This window comes from Paramisgurnus dabryanus, chromosome 9 (genome assembly GCF_030506205.2).
Source record: "Paramisgurnus dabryanus chromosome 9, PD_genome_1.1, whole genome shotgun sequence".
Lineage (NCBI taxonomy): Eukaryota > Metazoa > Chordata > Actinopteri > Cypriniformes > Cobitidae > Paramisgurnus > Paramisgurnus dabryanus.
The window spans coordinates 13,340,677-13,364,476 of NC_133345.1; the positions used below are offsets into that span (position 1 = coordinate 13,340,677).

At 38.0% G+C, this 23,800-nt stretch overlaps 1 protein-coding gene across 1 annotated transcript in view; it reads right to left on the bottom strand.

The window, feature by feature from the left end:
* Positions 1-23,800, bottom strand: part of reln (reelin) — a 379,183-nt gene that overhangs the window by 252,710 nt on the left and 102,673 nt on the right. Inside the window, exon 3 of the mRNA XM_065275748.2 lies at positions 8,336-8,471. Within this exon, the coding sequence (XP_065131820.1) occupies positions 8,336-8,471 (136 nt within the window). The remainder of the gene's footprint in view (positions 1-8,335; positions 8,472-23,800) is intronic.

Below are 23,800 nucleotides of genomic sequence, written 5' to 3' on the forward strand. Positions count from 1 at the left end.
AAAAAGTTATCAATTACACATTCTATACAAATTCAGCTCATCAAAATCCTAATTTTTGGTGGTTTTAAAGGTGAGGAGCAAACGTGAAAATTGGTCAGACATTTGGAAGGGGTAATAATGGCTTAAAAGAAGAACAAGTCAGATACTGTATGTGCATTTTGATAATAAGACGAGCCAGTTCACACAATAACCATCGTCTGTAGGCTAACACTGATTAAAAAATTTAGAAAGAATTGCGTCTGTCACTCTTAATGGCAGCAGTGGAACTACTTTTAATTATTAATCCATAATTGCAAATTTAATGATTAAGGTTAACTGTAAATGTTGCAAGAAATCCAGTGCCATTCAATGTTTTTGGTTCAGCTGCAGGAGCAAATGTATAAACAGTTTTGCATTACAAACCTAAACATTTTGCATTAACAGAAGTTATTTTCGTTCTTCTAGAGAGCTTGTTTTGATATGGGGTACGCAAAGTGTTAATAAATGCATTAACTAACAAACATGTATTAATGTGTAGTTAAGGTGGGTGTAATTCATGCATGAATTCATATGACTCATAACATAGTTACGGTTAGTTATTGATTAGTAAATAGCTTAACTCATCATTAGTTCATATTAAACTGATTATTAATTTATGTATTAGTACATGATTATTCATGTACTGTTATTGTAAAGTGTTCTAATCTTATCCAGTCACTACCATGTTTTATTTCACAGTATTGGTTTTCATTTTTTTTTTACAAACTCACAAAAGATGGTTAATAGCAAGATAACATTATCAATTTGATAATGCTTCTTTAATTTCCCTGCACATTGGCTTCAAGTCAAAGGATCCATAGTTCACATCAGATGCTTTTTTTTCTTATATATACACACCCTAAAAAAAGATAAATGCATCCCATGTCTATTGTATGTTCTCAAACAGATTAGTTGAGAGTGGATTTTTCATCTCTCTCGCATGTGACAAACAGAATATTTTAAGTGTATCAATTTTCAGTTTCAGTGGCTAATAAAAGTAAAGGATGTCATGGCAGCACAAAGGACCTGGCAAGTCGTGTACATGTTAACGTGAGGTCAGAAGAAAGAGTTTTAGTTGACACTTGTTTCACATTCATTCATTCATTCATTCGTTCATATGGTGAGGCATTTATGTTTCTGTCCTCATGAATAACCAAACAACGTTTCATGAATAAATAACTATCTGAAAAAGGCAGAAATGTTGATGTAAAAAAACAACAACAACACAAAACGACATTCATCGTTCGGGGCTTGGTAAAGACAAATCTGGAAATGGGATTTATGAATAAAACATAGAGCATAATGAAGAGCAGTGAGTTATGTTGGAGCAAGGGACTTCAATATTTATGAAAACGACTCCCAGGCAGTCTGCTCACTAATATGGCAACATTAATAAAAACATACAGACAGAAAAGTGTTTAATGTTCTTATACAAAGTGTCTGATGTCAAAGAATATTTAAACAGACATGTACAGTGCCCTGTACAAATATTGGCCCTCTTGATAAATATGAGCAGTGAAGGCTGTGCAACATGTCTTTATTGTTTAATCTTTGATATCTATTGCAAACACAACACAGTTTTATAAAAATCTTTGTTAAATATGAATATTAAATATTTAGTCAATACTTTGTGCTGCCTCACTTGTAAAGATAACAGCTTTAAGATGGAAAGAACCTATATGTGCATATATGAAACCTATATGCAGCTTATATGCACATATATGCTGCATATAGCATATATGCACATATATATAAATATATATGCGCATATATGAAACATATATGCAGCTAATATGCACATATATGCAGGACATATACAGCATATATGCACATATATAATAATATATATGCACATATATGAAACCTATATGCAGCTAATATGCACATAAATGCTGCACATATACAGCATATATGCCCATATATGATAATATATATGCTGCATATATGCAAAATTGAGGTGCATATATGTGCATATACAGGCCATATAGGTCTCCTGTATTGCTTCTTTATATCCACATATGAGCCCTATAAGTTATGTCTCCTATAAAGCAGGATCTGGTCATTTTGTAGCTCATATCTCACTTTGGCAAATGTCATACATGCCCAGCTCATATTTTCTATTATCAAGGCAATAACTAAGAACTAACAAAAAAATGCAAGAACTTATGTATGTGCAAACACATGAAATTTGTGTCACATGTAATTGGCATTTTATGGAATTTAACTACACTCTATGAAAGGATGTGTTAATCCTATTTAATACATTATGTGTCATTTCGTGTTGATTTTGAGTTTAAATAAAGAAAAGGGACAAGATGTGTTAAAACAACACAAAATGTGTTGTCACAAAAATAACACAGAGTTGTGTTAAGTTAAGGACAACACATTAGATGTGTTATTTTAACACATTCCTGCAGGTGCAGACTGTCATTGGTTGGACCTTTGTTTATGTTTAATTTATTAGCAGCTACAGATTTTAATAATTTTACCAATATATAAGTTAACATATATGTGCATATATTTATATATATGTACATATATGTACATATAATATAGGAAAACGGCCAATTTTATATATGTCACATATATGTAAAACTTATATCAAAACCTATATTGAAACATATATGTTTATATATGTTTTTTCCATGTTCTCCTACTGTATAATGGCTAATGAGGTTGGAGAATACATGGCAAGGGATCTGAGATCACTCCTTCATAAACCAAATTTTTGTGTTGATTTTGATGTATGTTTTGGATCATTGTCCTGTTGAAAGATCCAACCATGGCCCATTTCAAGCTTTCTGGTAGAGACAATCAAGTGATTATTTAATATTAAGGGTATCCATATGGCTACCTCACTAATACTACTGATCATTTTTTTATTACTTTAAACTTTATTATAATATGGTTATTAAGTTTATGCCCTTTGTGATATTTGTAAAATACTCTAATATTTTTAATAACTTAATTTTCCTAAATCTCATGTGATACATAATGTTTCTGGGGATGGGTAAAAAACAAGTCTGGTTTGGTGGTACAATTTAGGGCACACTCAGACTATCCAAACCGCACCAAGACTCGTTTAAGACCCGAGATCTGGTTTGTTTGACTACTGTGATCACGTAGTTCTGTGCCCAGGTGTGGTTGGGTTATTCGCCGCCAGCTTGCAGAGGTGGGCTCGAGCGTGGTTGACTTGGGCTCAGACACGGAACACGCAGTGTGATCGCAAATCACGCCAGAGCGCGGTTGAAAAGGAGAGACGTCAATTGCGCAACCACTCACCTTTATCCGTCTTCATTAAACCTTCTGATGCGCACAGCAGGGTTACGAGAATGACTGAGCTGCACACACGATAGATCAACTAAGCAATATGATAGGCATGTAAGAGGGCTATGTGTCATTGCGCACCAAACAACTCAGAATTAAATAGTTCACCTATGCATTCAAATCTTAATGATTAATGGTAAACAAACTTGGCTTGCTGTCCTCGTAGAGGGCGGTGCGTCTGAGCTCTGAACCTTCAGAGAGAGCGAACCTAGGGCTCGAGCCCCAAGTTCAACCCCCCTGCAACAGAACTGCACAGTGAAAGAAAGAGCAGTGAAGCAGGAGATAAGGAGGGATGCTGGAAAAATTGCAGCTGTACCCGGAGGCCTGAAGGCTGCCTTATATATGCCCATGAAGATGATTGACAGGCCTGAATGTTTAGGCTCCTCTCGAACCTGTGTTTAGAACTGCAATAAAAAACACAGACTTAAAATTACAATGGGTTCCAGTTTTGAGAGAGTGCTTTATTTCTTGTTTTCTTCATAACAATCGCATCCTGATGACGAAAGCACGTCTGGGCTCGGATAGCTCAAAGTACAGTGTGAGTCAATTACATATGAGAGAGTAGGGAGGGAGGACAATCGCACTGGGGCACGGTTTGGTTGGTTTAGCCCTAATTTATTGCGTTCTTAGATCAGAGGTGCCCAAACTCCTGAAGGGCCGTGTTCGTTGTACAGTATCTTTACTGTCTGTACCAAAACTGTACCTACTACGTTTCCCCCAACCGATTCATGATTTTATTTTATTCCATTCTATAGTCTATTCCTGACACACACCCACACATCAGCAGTATATATAAATAAAGTGACAGTGTGTCAGACTATATGCTTTTAGAAGCACGTGGAAACACATTATTATGGTGACTAGAGATTATGTGATTCCGTGTCGCTGGACACATAACACACACACACACACATCTGCCAGACAGCAAAAACACTTGAGCGCCACTGACAGCAGCTACAGTGCATCAAATACAACACATGGGTTGTTTCTGGTATACCAGTCTTTCCCTACAGTCGTGCTATTAAAAGCCCATCTAATCCCTCCCCCACAACCCAAATATTCCACAGTAATGGTGATAAATAACAGGAATGACATCTAATGTCAGCCCCTGTTACATGTGCTCATTCTGCTTGTAACAGGAACAGTATAATTGCCTGATTGATCTCCCATGCTGAGCACCAGCTGGGAGGGTTGAAGAGTAATCAATCAGCAAATGGGAAAACAATATTTGGTATCCTCTTATCTAATTTGGCCAGAAAGACGTGAGACTCCAAGCGCATCCGTAGATCAAATCGGTGTGTTCTCAAATGAATAGATTGCGAGGAAGCATTTACTGTTGTTGAAAGCACTCCCTTGACACATGTACATTTAATGAGACCATTTTATTGAATAAGGAGACTTCCAGGGAATTGTTGGCAAATTACCAGCGCATTACACCGGGTCAATGTAAGTCATTTGAGTAAAGGTGAAAATGAGCTAATTACAAACAAGCGCATTAAGGCAGTCTATATTCAAAGCACTCGACAGAATTACAGACAAGGACGTCTTCTCCATTATCATTGGCGTGTGTTTGTGCTTTTTGGTGTGTGAATGCTCTCTCTCTCTGCATCTGTTTCTGTTCTCTGAGGCATGGACTCTCGTAGTCAGTGGCTACAATCCACATCATTTTAATGTCTCAATTAAAGCACAGATATCTTATCAATGTCTTGTAAATACAGATGATGCCCTAAAATAAACAGCATAAGCATTTTATGCCTGCATGTTTCTTTGAACTGTTGTTTTTTAATTACAGCTCTACAGTCAACATTAGTTTTTTTTAAATGTCTCACCATCTTCCTCTGTCTCCAACTAAACATCTATCGGTCTTAGGAAGGCAGAGATCGACCGGGGTTCTCATAATTGAGCAAATGCTGCCAAACCTGCAGGGCCAGACGAATCATTATTCAAACAATGCTGTCAGATAAGATCCAGTGTGAGTTACTTTCCCAGAGCCGAGCCCTTGTCCACAATGACCTGATTAACTAATCAACACATGCAAACGTACATTACAGCTACTGGCATGTATGTTTCTTCAGCCTAGAGATTTGCCCCAGCAAGGATGATTTGATTATTTGGCAAATGCTAAGACCGCGTTAAAGCCATGCAAATCTCTCTCTACCTTTTGTGTTAAAAGTCTTTTGAATGTTAAAAATCCCAGACTCTCGAAGTCACTAGTATTTTATATGAGATTTGTGTATTACACAAAAGACAGTGTATATGATCTCTCACTTCTAGGAAAGTGCACAATAAGCAGTGCAAACATAACAGCTTGAGTATTTTAATGTTCTCCTTCTTTCTTCCAGAAACACAGGCAACCCTGAACAGATGGGCCCATCATAACCAGCACATACTGCATTCCATCTCAATTAATCACAATAACAGATCCGCAACTGAATCGTCTCAATTGAATGTGGAATGTGTGAATGGCAGGGTCACGGGTTTAGACATTCAGCCTTGAATGTTCCAGACGTAACCTCTGTCAAAGCGATGAGCCTGCCTCACACATACACATACCTTAAGTGCTTTACACAGAGCTGCTCGCCAGGGATATCAAAAATATTCCAGTCCAGTCTTCAGACACATAGCTGTCAACCCACGGCCTCGCCTTCAAAGATTTGTTAGCGGTGTGTCTGACAAAGCCATGAAATGTGCTGGCTCGTGGCAGCACGTCCTTAATCCTGAAAGAGCAAGTCTTATTGTCTGCTCTCAGGAGCTCCATTGAATGAAAGCTGAATATCTGATCATTGGGAAAATCTGGTAGAGCGACTCTAAGTACATTGGCTCTGATTGATGAATTTTGTCTTAACTGGCCTTCGTTTTTGCTTTCATTATTATAAGCTGCTTGTTCATACTCAACATCAGACCCTAGTGTATCTGTATATATCAGCACAGCTATTCTGTTTTGATAAATGTGACTGATCACAGAAAGTAGGGACACAAGTCGGAACTGGGGCATTTCGAGTTATTCACAGATTCTGAAAGTGTAGTCTCCAAGCTTTTCAACGATGTGTAACACATGGAAATCTGATAATATTTGGAGAAGTTGTGGTCATTTGAAGGCAGGCACTCAAACAGCTCAAAGGGGACAAAACAGCCAGTTTACACCTCTCTCTGCTGCTGAAAGTGACAATAGGGCTCATTTACATCTTATTTAGATAAGCTTTCCCCCTACAGCTTTACACTGAGGAGCTTAGGGTGTATGGCAGGTCCCCAAATTTTACCCTGGAGGGCCGGAGCACTGCAGAGATTAGCTCCAACCCTGATCAAACACACCTGAGCAAGCTAATCAAGGTCTTCGTAATCACTGGGGTTGGACCTAAACTCTGTAGTGCTCCATCCCTCCAGGGTAAGATTTGGGGAACCCTAGTGTATGGCTTAGGTCAAAAAGGTCAGGAAAATTTGCCATCAAAGAAAAAAAAAGATTGCAAACAGGTAATTTATGAATAAATATCTCTTAGCATCTACCAATAAAACTGTATAGGCAACTCTTATGTACACTGCATAAAAATAAGATAAACTCTCTTATACTGTAAATATGTTCACGATTATTTTTTATAATCCTATCATTGTAATTCTAAAATAAGGAAGCAACACACAGATAGCTATTAATGTTTATTTATTAAATATTTCAAACAAGCATACAATTCCAGTCAACACTTTGATCTCTCAGTGAAGTCACCATGAGCTTACAAGATCCTCATCATGTTGTCACAATGTGTGCATCACAGTGAGCTAAAATTGTAACCACACACCACACTCACAGTGTGCTCATAAATTAAGGGGTGAGCTCATACTACCAAATGTACCAAATGTTGCTCAGAGAACTAATATTTTAGTGTTTGCTAATCAGAAACATGACGCAGAGACGGCAGCATTTAATTGCAATTAAATAGTTCGCCTGCGCATTCAGGTCTTAATAATTAATGGTAAACAAACTTGGCTTGCTGTCCTCAAAGGGAGCTCTGTACCTGAGCTCTGAACCTTCAGAGAGAGCGAACCTGAGGCTGAGGTGCGTTGATGTCTCTCTCAAAAGTTTATTACAAGTGGTAATTAAAAACATTTTCTATTTGCGCTGGTTAATTATAAACAATAGGTAAAATTAAACTGCTAGCAAAAACTGAATTGGGTGGGGTTGAGTAGCTGCTGTAAATAACATTTTCTTTGTGATTCCACTGCAATTAATTTGGAAATTTAAAACAATTTTTATAGGTATTTTTGCAAAATTTGGCAAAATGTGTTGTTCCATAGAAAATCTCCTCACATAACTTCATACTGTATATTGGTTTAGTAAGAAGGGAAATCCTGTTCATACCCAGGTAAACTGAAAACAATAAACATACTGATGCTCATTTACTAAAATAATGTCTAGAAGGTGTTCATCTGTAGTTTTTTAGGGTTAGGGTTTTTGCAAAGTAGTGTTGTCTTTTTCTATTTCACTCTTTGGAGAAAACAAAACTGTTATCCTGTTATCCCAAAACCGTTGGGTTATAACCTGCCTTAAAATAGTTAAAACACATGGTTTTGCATAATTTCTAATTCAATTTTAAAATAAATGTAATCAGTTTGTTAACTTGATAAAAAATTAAAGTAATGGTATAAAAACATGTTTGATATTTGCAGTGCTTAAATGATTTCTTAGGAAAAACACTTTGACACTTTCATACATTATTTTGAAAATTAGAGGGGTGCGAGGGACCAACATAAATTTTGCCTAGGGCCTCCAAATATCTAGAACCGCCTATGCGAACACAATGAATGCAAAACACCATTCATAGGGTGAAATGTGTGACCTTCACCCTATGAATGTATATTTAGGTACCACTTGTAGTAAATTGAAAAAGTTTATTACAAAATGTGTTGTTCCATAGAAAATCTCCTCACATAACTTCAGTGAGCATACAACAGCTTGGAACAGAGCATAGATGTAGTGTTGATTGTATGCAATACTCACATAAAGTTGACACAGCCTGTGCCGGGTGGAGGGGCAATCCAGATGAAGCTCAGGCTGGTGGACGGCAGGTGACTGACGTGTGATGCCACAATGCTGCACACAAACTGAGTCCCAAACTGCCTGTCTGACATTACACCTGAGTGAGAGAGACAGGACATAAGTACAGGGAAAACCAGACAATAATGTTAATCTACATTATGGTTACGGCTGTCTGGTGGAAGGAGTAAGAGGAGTGAGGGGGGTTCCACCACTTAGACGTGAGTGGAAAGACACCGTAAAGATAGTGTTCAACTAGCTATGGCCCAATTTACTTCACATAATCTGCAAAAGTCGTAGACAGCCATGTTCACTCCACTGTTTTCGCATCATAAGTGTGTTTTACAGGGTAAATTTGATGCGGCTGAGTCGGCGCATAACGCACATCATAACCAAACGTTATGTGATTGGCTTACGTTTAGACCAATGATTTTAAACTTTAGACAAGCCCCCCACATAAGAAGGTTAACACTTATTAATTATGCTTAGCCAGACTGTCTATGAAGTGTAGCAAATTAGCAGAGGATGCTATTACCAGGCTAATTCTGTCTACGTAAACAAATAGAAGTTACAGGCTAGTTTTGTTTTCACATGAGTTTGTTTCTTTTGAGTGACGTGTCTAATGTGGACAACTGTGTTTAGTGCACTGTAAAAAATAATTCAGTGGCTTTGTAAATATCACTAAAATAAATGATTAAAATAACTTTAAAAAATCTCTAAAAGTTGATTTTTTGAGTTGGACAAACCAAAATAAATGACTAAAAAAGAAACAGATATTTTATGTACAGATATTATTTAGTTGTATACATCAAATAAAATAAGTATTTAACTAACAGATTATTTCTAATAGATATCCTTAATGTTTGTTGTAAATTTGAATCAATATATTTGAGAATGTCACACTTATATATTTTAATTTTTAAAACTGTAATAATTGCTCATTTCAAGTTAACAAAATTATTTAAAATCAACTTAAAAAAAATTGTACGTTTCACGCCTAACTTTAACTATGATTTACTTAGTTTTGTTTCAGTTTTGGTGAAACATTAATTACATTGTATTATTTGAGTAAATGTAGGCAAAAAATTAAGTAAATCTTTTTAATTTAATTTAAAAGTCACAAAGCCAACGTTATTTTAATCAGCAGCAGAAGAAACTGCGCCTTTTGCAGGAAGACAAACAACCCCAAAACTCCTCAAAAATCCTGGTAAGTGTTGAGTTTATTAATATTTACATTTGTTTTTAATGAAATATTTGATGTGTCCTTGCGTAAACAACTTAAGGTGTATTTATCTGAATACTTTCGGAGCCATACTGATAACTGGGTACAATTACAGCTTTCTGTGCACATACTGCTAGATTAATCATGAATATTTTTATTTTACGTATTTATTCAGGTCACCAAAGTGTTAATACAGCTGTGCTACTTGAAATGTGTGTAAAATAATCATTTCTGATCGTTTTATTACTGCATAATGTGGTTGTAGACCAACACGTGTAAAACTGTAGTGGGTGATAGTCAGGCGATCCGAAATCCGGACCTCAGTTTTGCTCCACCCGGACTTTTTTGACCTTTCACATGGAAGCAGAATAACACAACAGAGCTTTACAGAGCTCACACGCTTATATACATTTATATTAATTATCTCTTGACTCCATATGCCTATGCTTTATTTTCCTTTTTTGTGTTAAGGGTGTCGCACACCGGTTGGGATGCGCCGCGTCTCGTGTAGGAGAACTCACAGTTTCTGACACCACACCGGACGTTCGCATTAACTTCTTACACTCTGAGGCTATTTTGGGGATTTCCGCCTGGATTTGGCCTACCAAATTTCAAAAGCTTCCCATACCCACATGCAGAGGTGCACATACAAAAGTTTGGTATCATTTTACAAGAAACCCTTTGATATTACATAAAACACTGTTAAAAGTGGTCAACATGGTTGTATGTGTTGTCAGTCCTCTAATAAACACAAAAATAATTAGGCGCTTTTTGATGTTTTTTTTCTAAAGTCTGTATTTAAAAGTGTATAACTCTGGCCCTGAGTGGTAACGAAACCTACAGACAGTTTGGGTTGATTCCAGCAATTGCCAGCTTACAGAGGAAAAAGGAATTTTTTCTCTATCATAATAAATGCAAAAGTTATTTTACTCCAACTGAAGGGAGGAATAATACCCTTTTTGTATTTAATTTCTGCCTAAAAATATTTGAAGTGCTCCCATAACCACATACAGTGGAATAAATGGAATATCTTTATATCATTTTAAAGAAAACCCTTTGAAGTTACATAAAAAGCTGCTGTTTGTGACAAATAGTGTTATTTATGTTGTTTTTCATATGATGAAACACCAAATTGTCTTTTTTTATGTTGTAAACACTGTCTGTGATAGTGTATAACTCTGGTTCTGGATGCTCTAGCAGACTGCAGACAGTTCTGGTTGTTACCAGCAGCAGACAGTAAACACCCAAAAAAAGAATGAACTCTTTAGCATGTCGCATTCAAAAGTTATTCTCATTTTACTGAAGGGTGTGAAAATACATTTTTCATATAAATATTAATTTTTTGTTTTGCACATATAATAAATAGCAAGGAATTATATATGCACACAACCTAAGAAAATGTTGTGAATGGACTCATTTTTTAGAGTAGGACCTAAAATAAAAGATGATGTATCATTTGTGGCTATCTGTGCTATCTGAGGCAGATCACACTCAAGTTTCCCATATGTTTACAAAAGACCATATTTTACCTCATTATTCATTCGACGATTGTTGAATATGTAATAATAATAGAACAAAAATAACGATGTAGCTTTATTCCTGAGAGTGAGAGCTTTCATTTGATATAAGACTTGCCCATGTTGGTCATACTTGAAAAATATGAAATACGTGAATATTAAAATCATATACAAAATTGTGGGGGGTGATAGTGTAAATTAAGTGTAAATAACTTTCTTACAGTGAAAGATATCTCAAAGTGATGCATATCTGCAGAAAGTAGAGACTCTAAGCTTTCAAACAGTATCTCATATGTGGTACTGGGTCCATGATAGACCATTAAAAATTACAGGAATATTTTATATTAAGTCAAAATAAGATAATTCTGGACCCGGTACAGGGTCCCAGAGTTAAAGAAGTAAAATAGCGCGAGTTTAGTCAGACAAAGTTTACTTCCAGATGTAAAATATGCATTCGCAGCCTATGTTAATCGTTAAAGATTTGAGACAAATATGCTATTTAATGTTAAATTAAGTGGCACTCTGTGGCAGCATCCAGAGTCACAGCGGACAGCCGTTTAAATAAAGTTATCTTGCAGGTACAAAAGTGCTTGTGGTCCACCTGTCTGGGTTTAAGAGGTGATTCTGCATGCTGTGAATTTGAGAGACCTCTCAGAGTTTATTCAGCTGATTGTTTTTGTAACATGTAGAATGTTTGTCATTTTCAATAAAATAACGTGTACAAATTGCTTTGTTTATTATTGACAATTGATGGTTTAGTATGAAATAAATAAATTACATTAATTAAATAAAACTTATTTATTTTAGTTAAATAATATTCACAAAATTTTCAGCTACATCCAAGTAACATTTTTAATTGTATCAACTAAATTTTTTTGTAGACTTCACTTAGGATTTTGTATTGATTTGCTTTAATATTTTTGATTCCATCTACTCAATTTAATTTGTGATAGGAAATTAATGTTATTATTGAAATCTACTCGATTTCACAGCTTTCAAATGTACTCAATTTTTTTAAGTGTAAAAATGCTTCACCAAAAATATTGAGTAGATCATAGTAATAGTTTTTGCAGTCTAGGTTGCAAAAAAGTTTGTTTTACAAGTTTATACTAGGTGTAAAGCAGATAACATGCTAGCAGTATTGCAGTATTCACAAAATATTTTATTTCACAAAACTGCTGCGACCCACTTTTACTAAGGAATGAGGAAAAATCTTAAAATAAGAGAAAGTGCTGGATTGACCCTATTGCTAAAGATGTTGTCATCAAGATTATTAACTATGCCCACAGTGATTGGCTGATAATAGATGGATATCTGTCAGTGATTTAATCCTAGAAATATATCATAACAAGATGTCATGTTGCTATTATCAAATAAAGATGTTAAAATAAAAATGTTGCCATATGTGTCACTATTTAAAAAAGTATATAGCTGTGTCCCAAATTGAAGGCTGCAACTCTAAGAACGATTGTATCACAGCAGCGTGACCAAAGGTCCATAAGGCCATCTCAATTTGGAGGCCAGGATCAATTTAATGGCTGCTTAAAATGCAGCATCAGATTTAATCTTTAAATCTTTAAAAACTTGTTTTATAAATGCTAAACACAGGCAGGCAAAAGTTAAACACAACTACAACACAGTTGTCATCAAGCAAACACAACAAATCAAAATTGTAAATACTTTTGTCTAATGGTATTTTTTACCAATTGTGTGGATTGGAAACAGTCTAAGAGGCAGATGAAGATGAGGAAGAATAGGACACCAGAGACAATGCAATTGGCAAAATATGCTGACTTTTTACAAAATACAAGTGCTGCTTACAGTAATATTGAAAACGTACTATAACCCGCAGTACTTACAGTAAAGTGTTCACTGTATTCGCTGAAATAAACTTGTGATTACAGTAATAGGGATTTTTAACAGTATCTGTAAAGTTTGTTGCTTTATACAATAAACATGTATTTTTTCTGTAAGCAGATGTCGTGGATGTTTTCTAATTTTTAAGGTAGTGTCTAATGAATGCTCTGTAGTGTTTAATATTATTAAAGCCTAGTTTGATTTTTAGTACAGGTGAAATGGTTTTGAAGGAATTGTTCGATTTTGCTAGAAGAGTTAGGTGCTGTGTATTTAGTTTGACAATTTGGATTTGTGTTTAAGGTTTTGAGAAAATGAGGGACAGTTTCAAAAAATGGGTTTTAGCAATTCAGATAAACTGTAATATTACTTTTCATGTAACGGTGTAACTGCAATCTTGTAGATACTTCACTTTTTTAATAATGCTATTGTACATTTTATTTACATTTTATGGTATTTTATTTACCTATTATAAACTGTAAAATGTAAAGTGGGCTCTACTTAAAAAACGTACTTCAATTGGTAACACTTAAAATTTAAACATTTTAACATTAATTATTTTACTTAAACTGTCACTTAAAAAATAATTTTTTTAGGCATTACCAATATTTTTTAGTTGATCCAACTTTAACTTTTACAGTGTAGATTATGTTTTATTATAATTATTATATTTTTACAAATTGTATATACCATTAAAGTGGGCTGTCTTGATACATTGTTTGTCTATAAAAATATTGTTACTTTTCAAGCATGTTTCGCTAATACATCTTATCCATTTTATACCCTGTAGCCTACTCTTTATATGAAATAATGTTATATTTATTCCTATCTGCTGTCTATCATTAACATGCTGCTTTGCAAAAATGAAATACATTTGAATAAAAAATAACAACACATTCTTTTTTGTAAAGTGCATGATCTCGGCCTCTCTGCTACCCTCATGTTACTCTTAACTAGGTTAGGAGACCTCTCCAGCTCTCTCAAATAATCTAGGAGCTGGGACCTAGTCTAAACACTTAGGAGGCTTAATAAATCACACTTATTCTTAAATCTAGGAATAAGAGTAAAATTATGTCATTTTTAGAATTTTGACAAACGTAAGACTAAAATATTACTCTGAGTGGCTTTATACATACAGCCCCAGGAGCCCTGTTGACTACCCCTAACTTTATCAGATTAAAGAGCTTTGTAAAATACTCTTATGGAAATAATTTTGAAGTCCTACTGACGCACCAAATATTATGAGAGTTTGTGAATAAGCCAGAAGTGAGCCTTAAAGGGTGAAGTCACGGCAGCAAGTATGTCTACATTTATATTTATATACTTAATTCAACTGCATAGAAAAGTCTTCATTAATTGAATTAAGTTCACTGAACTTTTAAGAGTACAACTTTCATGAAGTTACATCAAAATTAAAGCAATACCACCTTGTAAACAAATTCTTATATTATATACAATTATATTATATCAAGGTTTCAACACATAAAAGAAAACTTTGATTTAACTTTGCAGGACAAATCAGTTATCATTTCTGATGTTCAGAGTAAACCTCTCATGGCACTGAAATAATGTCACCAGTCATAGTGAAACCATTAACAATGTATGTCCATTCTTTCATATGCAGATATTAGACTGGAGAGCAGACTCCATGATTAATGACAGTAAACTCCTACAGAACACCCGCACATCAGCTGAAAGAACCACACACACACACACACACACACACACACACACACACACACACACACACACGCACACACACACACACACACACACACACACACAGACAGACACACACACACACACACACACACACACACAGATACACACAAACACATACATACTCACATACAAAACATTTTAAATGGTAAAATATTTTTTACTTGTTCATTATTCTAATGCTTCTTAAGAAATTTTAGTCCAAATGGCACAAAATGAGAGGAAAGATGATTTGGCGCAGAGCAGATGGGCACAGGGTGGCACAGACTGGCGCACATGACACTCACTCATTAAAATGCAGATTTATCATTTCAGCTCAGCACACATATTTTAGTACGATTAAAGTTTTACTGTAATTGCAGCTATGAGATTCGCTACAATGATACGATTTCATTAAACAATGGATTGATGAACACATTATAAGAACTTCATGAAACCTTTTTTCAAAATAATTAATAGATAATTTCTACACTTTCAAAATTTATTGAGTAACGGTGTACATTCAATATAAAGTACATAGTTTATCAGAAAATAAACAAATCATTGTGGCACGCTACAAATACCAACAATTTTTTTAACAAAAAGCATAACAGTATATGTATAAACAGGAACCTGTCTGGTCATCTATCAATGTTTCAAAAAGCTTTTTTCTTTTTCTTTTTGAGGGCTACTTTGTCTATCCTGAAACATCCTCCACCACCCACATGGCCACCATCTCTCTCTCTCTCTCTCTCTCTCTCTCTCTCTCTCTCTCTCTCTCTCTCTCACTACCATTTCATCATACATCTTAACAGGCCATAATGAAACAGCAGGGTATGAATATTTATTAATAAAACATGCAGTATGTGAATCTTTAGGTTGCATTGGATTTATCCTTATCATGCTATAAGGGAAAAACTTTAGAAGAAAAAGACTTGTGTTTCTTCATGTGATATAACAAATAATGTTTCTGTTATAAGTCAGACTGTCATTGGCCAAAAGCTGCCTTGTTCCCCTGAGAAACTGATCTGGGGTCAACTTGGAACCAGGGTCAAGAAACTACAGGTCCAAAAACATTTCGATTACTTGGCAACACTTTACGCATTTTCATTGGTCTATTTCATAATATGCCAATCACTGTACACTCCCATTGTCACGCCAATGACAGAAATGCTCTTTGTGTTGCCAAGAAGAAGCTGTGAGCCCAATTCTGAGATGTAGGGTGCCCATGGCAGAGGGGAAGGACCGAGACAATGACAAGAGAATTACTGGGCAGAAGACAATTTTGGCCACCTGGGGTGTGTGTTTGCATGTGTGTTTGAAGTTTAAAATCCCACATAAGTTTAGTTACATTTGCATGGACAGATTTCGCCTTGGGCATAATGAAATGAGTCAGTCTGATAAATCTAAACGCTTTAGCATTATGAATGCTAAATAAGGCAATGGAATTGATGTGCATGTTTATGTAGAATAAGCTTTAGATTGAAGCTGGATTGCCACTACTTTTTGTCAGTCTACCGGGGTGATGAGACGTATAGTAGAGTAGTTTTACTTCACGGCTGGATGTGGTGCCCACAGCATAACAAAGGGTTTATAGACAATTGAAAGCATTTCTGGAGGAGACCTGACCTGCTAGTGTATGTAAGAGATAGTGTATGTAGGAACAGTTTTATGCAAAGTGTGGAATTTATCAAATTGCACTTTTACATAGAAATGTGTGTAAATAATATTCACACCACTCGGAGCATGCTTACGTACAGAATCTAGTGGTAGAATAGCGATACTACACAGGATCATCCCTAGCGTGTAAAGAAGTGTGTATTTATTATCCACAAGCAGGTGTTAAAAATTATTTGTGTCAATATAGTAATCGCAAACTAGTGTTGAAGTTAATGATTTATTTGTGATTTGTCGTTATATTGGTGTCTACCCCTATAAATGAAAGCTCAGACAAATGCTTGACACTGTCAGGATCCTGCCAAGCGTCTTGTTTAATATTCATGTCTTGTCATTCTGGCAGTCTCATGTTCTATGTGGAGGCTCATGGCCTTGTGTATCAGGTAATGTGCCTTCGGTGTATCGTCTCTTGTCCCCACTCCCTAGTTCTCCTGCTTATTGTTAATCATTAGTTCACTCCCATCACCTGTTCCCTCTCGTTACCTTGTTTAGTTTTTCTTATTTCATGTCATTGTTTCCTTAGCCCTGTGCAGGATCATTGTGTGCTCTCGAGTGTGTTTAAGTGTAAATTTGTCAAAGTTTCCAGTTCAGTCCAGTCTTGTCTTAAGTGTCAGTTGTGTTGTTTAATGTCGTTGCCCTCCACGTGGGCTTTTGTTTTGTCACAAATAAAGTGTTTTCTGTTGTTCACTAACATTGTCTGCGCATGGGTTCTTCTGCAATTCCTGACAGACACAGTGCAATGGCTTATCTTGTGTTATTGGAAGACTTGGCAAATCATCCATTCTGCCGGGAGCGCATTTTCAAAGATCGCGCCGTTGATGCTGGTTATATGCGGCTGTCCAAGGTGAAAAGCTCTGTTGTTGTCTGTCCTCCTCCAGTTGCACTGATTTTCACGCCGGTGTGCTGTGACACATTTTTTTGGGCTAATAATTTAATGTCAAACCACTTTTTTATTTCTGGAAGTGTTCTCTCCTCATACCCAACAGAATTAACCGCAATGGTAACATGTTCCCATGCAGATATGTTTTCTTTTGTTAGTCATTCCTCCCGCGCTAAGTGAACCAAACAGTATGTGTTATTTGGATTCAACCTCATCCAAGAGGTAAAAAGCACAACCAAGTGACTTATATAGGGAGGTGTTGTCACCATATATGGTTAATTGGAGGCGTTTTGGAATGCAAATGACCATGAACGTGCACGGTCCTTTAAGCTCCACTGTGTATTTTTTGAGTTAATTCTTAGCAAAAACCCATGTTTTCTTTCAAAAGTATGTGCTCATTCATGTGTAATTACTTCCCACCCACTAATCAAAGTATTCTCGTAAGTGTAGAATCTGCTATTTAAAATGCATACCGTCGAATCGCTCTCTGGCTGAATCCATGTTGTGCCTCCATCTTTGAAATACATTCGCCGACGAGGGACTTTCCTGAAATTCAAGCTCCGCCTTTCGTGCTTTCAGACTACACTCACGCTGGCCGCTAGCTGAAGCCTCCCGAGGCTGCATGTGTAGGCGGTATACGTCATCAAGACAGTCTTATTTAAAGGACAAGTTCTGTATTTTACACTTAAAGCCCTGTTTTCAGATTGTTTATGATGAAATAGAACGGTTTTGACTGAAATTTGGACATATGCGGCTGCCCCGAGAATTTTGGGGTGTTTGTGTTTCACCTCCCACCTTTACAATGGGTTTAATGGTGCACTGGAACAATCCTTCCTAAAATGCATTAAACTTTCGTTTACAAAGTTGTGAAACTCCCCGAGTGGTGGTCACCGATATGCTCACACAAAAATCGCTGCAAAAGATGCTTTCCAACAGCTGTTTTAGCATTCGTTGTTAACTTGTGGACCTATTTTTCCAAACGCCTCACACCCTTACATTCTTCCGCTGAGAGCTTGAATAATAGATACTCCAGCCCAGGTGGTGGCGCTAATCCACCATTGCCAATTGCAATAATAGAAACAAAGTTCCCGGCGCGGAGTAATACCGTACCTCACAGCACATCTAATACATGTCAATGGAGTTGGCAAAAACTATGATAAAACCTGTTGGAATGCGTATTTTGCAGCGATTTTTGTGTGAGCATATCAGTGAACACCCCTGACCACTCGGTGAGTTTCACGTCTTTGTAAACGAAAGTTTAATGCATTTTAGGAAGGATTGTTCCAGTGCACCATTAAACCCATTCTAAAGGTGGGAGGTGAAACACAAATACCATAAAATTCTCGGGGCAGCCGCATATGTCCAAATTTCAGTCAAAACCATTCTATTTCATCATAAACAATCTGAAAACAGGGCTTTAAGTGTAAAATACCGAACTTGTCCTTTAAGAATATTAACAATTATAAAGCTGACAATTATTCTTAGTTAATTGTAAATTTATGTAATATGATTATGACTTGTGAATGTAATGCTCAGTTAATTTAAATAAACCAGGTTTGATGATGTATGCAGCCCACATATGCGACCTGAATCCTTCGGCTGCAACAGCTGCAAACCGTGCGTGATGATCCCGCGATCTTTGATTTGAGGCAGATTTGAAAGCCTGTTGAAGACCTATTTTCGAGGACATTAAAACGAGTCGCCAAGGAAGCGAAAAGGGGATTTTAAACGACAACGCGACAGGAAAAACAACAAGACCAAAGTCAGTATAAGTAATAACCCTGCTGAAAAAACCAGCATCAACCAGCATGGGAATTATGCTGGTCTATGCTGGTTTAGCTGGTGGTCACCAGCATACCAGCACCAAAACACAACATATGCTGGTATGACCAGCATGGGATGCTGGTGCTAATGCTGGTTTAGCTGGTGCTAATGCTGTTTGGTGCTGGTTTAGCTGGTGCTAATGCTGGTGCTGATGCTGGTTTGATGCTTGTTTAGCTGGTGTTCACTAGCAAACCAGCACCAAAACACAACATATGCTGTTATGCTGGATTTTTCAGCAGGGAAGTTAGTTTTCCAAGATGGGACTCAAGGGAGACAGAAGTTGCACTTTATATCTTCTCCAAAGGTAATTCAGCATATTCGTTTACATCTATACAGTCTATGTTATAAACTTGAAGTTTTATAGTTCCTTGGCTAACTATAGCATGATTATGCATAACACCTGTTAGTGTAAACATGCATGTGGTTTAATGTGTTCGAACAGTCACACGCCGTCTCTCCGCCCATTTATGTAATCTGAGGTACTGAAATAAATGTTTTTCATCTTCTCTGACCTCTAGCACAAACGCACGGTGACAGCCCTATTTTTAGCCTTTCATTGATAAAACTGATCTGCGCGTCTTTCGTTTAATTTTACAAGCGTGTGAAAGTTGAGCGATCTTATTTCACCAATCTCAGAGAAAGCTCTTACATATACACGGACATGTAACGTTTACTTAAAACATAAGCATTGGACTCTGACATAATATTAGTTCGCGTCCATTTAAACCCGTCATTACTCCCGCTCATGATTAAATGACAGGAGAGGGACTCGTCCACAGACCATCCCCTCAGTAATCTAGAGAGAAGCCTTCGAAAATAGACAAAAAGAGACGGATTTAAACACCAAGTGTAAACGTGATGTGTCTCTCTCGTCCACTTGTGATCCAATCGACGAAAACACATCTTAATACCAAGTGTAACAGCCCCTGGGATATTTTTCCTCGCGTCGATGAAAAAGGAGTGTCTAAGCTACGTTTATGGATGTATGTGATTTTAAGCGGACATGTCATGAAAATGACTTTTTCCATGTTTAACATAAATCTGTGTGCTTTGACGGATCACAGGCAAAGGACATTGCAAATTGTTCATTTTTTTCATTGCTTTTGCTTTGTAGCTACTGGAAGCCATGTTAACCTTGGTATGCCACCGTACGAGTTAAAACGCGTTCCGAATGGGGGGCGGATAGAAAGTAATATTCAGTTGGTTGTCATATAGAATTTCACCGCTAGATGGGAGTAGATCTTACACAGTGGAGCTTTAAGAACACATGGGATTTATCATCAAGGATTACTAACTGACGTGCGTACCAACCACGTGTGCACGTTTGATAAATCCCGCTTTTTTATACTCTTCGGATAAAAAAATATAAAATATTCTTATGTCAAATTATAGAACATTTTCTACGCACTGTTAATAAATGAGACCCCTGACTTTTACACCCGGATAATACTAAAAAAAAGATAATTACATTAGTTTAAATGAATCCACCCCGCAATTATTATAAGCACAAACATCGCTTAAAGGAAAGGGGGTGGTGTTACTACAATCTACAATAAAGAGAAAACAGAATACGCACATCCAAAAAAAGTCTTAACCAGGTGCAAGATCAAAGCATGAATAAAAAAACTGAAAAAGATCTGCACACTGTAAAAAGTCCCTTTTATTTCAAAAGTTTAAAAAGCAACGTTTCGGTCGAAGACCTTCGTCAGGCAAACTACAATCTACAATAAAACATTTATAAGAAATCATAAATCTGAACTAAATCTGAACTAAAACTTAATTTCTTTGTTGCTAAATATGGAACTAACTGATCATAACAACAAACAGCTTTCTTTCGTCCTAGCTACAATCTACAGACTTAATGAACTTTTTTGTCTGCGCTAGTAGTCACTGTAGATAAAGCTCTTATCATTGGTAAGTTTTTCTCGGTTGCTTAAAGACATTTCTTGAAACTATGCCTCATTCTCAAAACAGTAAACACAAATCCATAACATCTCACCCAATAGACCCTTTTACTGTTTGTACACAATGATGACGTGGCAGCGTATGCGCGCGCATTTAGGCAACGGAAGTATCGTAAGAATCAACAGTGAAGCAACACAAACAGCAAGTTATTTTTAAAAAAATTGACTTTATCAACATTTTCAACACAGCTACCAGATCCGTGTACTATAGTGGAGTGGATAAAAGACGTTAGCAGATGGCCAAAAATAAAGTTGCCAGATACATATATACGTATATTAGTATATTATATTAGTGCAACCAAACGCAACAACGGGACATTTTGATGTTGAGAAACCGTTTTAATAAACTTTCTGAGTTGCTACCACGTTAGAACCAATGGGGAATAACACCACTTCTGTTGCCCAAATGCGCGCGCAGGCTATTTGATCACGTGAGCTGTAAAAGGGTCTATTCCCCAAACATCCTATTTTCAGGTCAAAATGAAGCCATACACTTAAAACCATTCACTCTTACTGATAAACCAAACTTTTCCCTTAGACATCACACCAGCTTTCAAAAACACACACACTTCAACATAGTAGCCACATACACCTTGAGGGTAGATGGAGAGAGATGTTTCTCCAAACCCTCCTGTAAAAAGGACAACACCACACTGATGGCGTACCTCTGTGATTCCTCTCCACGAGAGGAACACCAGGACGAGAAAAGACACCACTTAAAGGGATAGCTTTAGTCTGAGCGATAGTTTCAGCCACAGCAGGCGGAAGCCCCACTAGAGCGTCTTCGTCCTGTCCAGCAGCCAGACGTGGAGGTTCCAGGGGTCCGGCCTCGGGTGCCAAATATTGCCTTCCCCTCTGAGACAAAAGCGAGTAGCGAGAGCTCCGAGTACCAGGTCTGGTTGGGCCACAGGGGCGCTACCAGAAGAACCTGATGCTCTTCCTCCTTGACTTTGCTCAGTACCTCAGCAATGAGGCTCACAAGGGGGAACTTGCTCAGATGACGTGGCCATGTGTGAGCTAAGGCGTCCATGCTGAGGGAACTCTCTGTCAGGGCAAACCAAAGCGTGCAGAGAGTGTTGTCCAGTGAAGCAAACAGGTCCACCTGGGCTTCGCCAAACATCTGCCAAATACTCTGGACCATGTCGGGGTGAAGTCTACACTCTCCGCGGAACATGACCTGTCATGAGAGCACGTTGGGTGCACGATTGAGGTCGCCCAGGATGTGAGTGGCTCTCAGAGTCTCTGATGACTCAACAGTAGGAGGTGTCGGGCGAGATGTGACATGTGGCGTGAATGTAGACGGGTGCTGGTGTGCCACGCCTCTCTGGGGACTCGGGGGTACAGCCAATGTTGAAACGGTCTCATGTGCATCAACCCGAGGGGAATAACCGCTGACAAGGATGCCATGTGCCCCAGGAGCCTCTGAAAGAGCTTGAGTGGGACCACTGTGCTGCGTCTGACAGATATCAGACACATCAACATTGACTTAGCGCGTTAGTCAGTGAGACGCACTATCATTGACACCGAGTCCAACCTAATACCGAGAAAATAGATGCTTTGCACAGCTTGCTCTTTTCCCAGTTCACCCGAAGACCCAGACGGTCTAGATGTTATAACACCAGGTCCCTGTAAGTGCAAACCAATTCCTGTGAGTGAGCTAGAATGAGCTAGTAATCGAGATAATTGAGGATGCAAACCCCCAGCTGCCTGAGAGGTGCTAGGGCCCCCTCTGCGAACTTGGTAAAGACACAGGGGGACAGGGACAGACCGAGGGCGCACTCACATTATCCAAACCAAACCATGCCCCAGCGTGATTGTCACCCCTCCCTACTCCCCCAGGTGCACGCACTGACACTGTACTTTTTATCTATCCGAGTCCGGGCGCGCTTTCGTCATTAAGATGCGTTTGTTTTGAAAAAAGCAGGAAGTAAAGCTCTCTCTTAACACTGGAACCAACCGTAATGATAAGTCTGTGTTTTTTATTCGGAGTCGTTTGGTGCGTGATTACAGACAGAGCCCTCTCACATCATATTGCTTAGTTGATCTGTCACGTGTGCAGCTCGGACATTCACGTAACCCCGCTGCGCGCATCAAAAGGTTTTTACGGAGGCAGATGAAGGTGAGTGGTCACGCAACTGATGTCTTCACCTTTTGAATCGTGATCAGGCGCAATTGCGCTCACACCACAGCCTTCCACGCCTGAGCCCAAGTGAACCGCTCTCCGGCCCACCTCTGCAACACGGCCGCGGCGCGATTAATCAATCCGCACCCGGGTATGGAATAGAGCGATCACACTAGTCAAACAAATCAGGCTTTGGGGGTCAAACGCTTTGGTTTGGATAGTTTGAGTGCGCCCTGAATGGGAGGACCCTGTACTGATATGCCCTCCCCTCGAAAGCAAAACTGAAGAATGGTCTGTGTCAAGGAAAAATAGAGACATGAAAGTATGCAAAAGTACCCGAAGACATCATGGCTGAGGGGACGTGCTCTATAGCATGTTTGCCCAGAAGAGTGGCCACCTCTGCCCGAAGTACCATAGCCTTCTCGCCTGTGACTGAGGTGAACAGATCGCCGCGAAACTTGGGGGGGGGGTCTGTCAAATTGCATTGCATAGCCGAGAGGGATCGTGCGTACCAACCAACGCGACGGGTTGGTAGCGATAGCCACACTGCCAGACACTGTGCGAGAGGTACGATGGAAACGATCTGTTTCATAGTGCCGGGGGGTTTGTAGCTGTAAGGCAAGCGTTCTCCACCTTCGCTCGTCTTACCTGAGAAGACGTCGTTGGTGGAG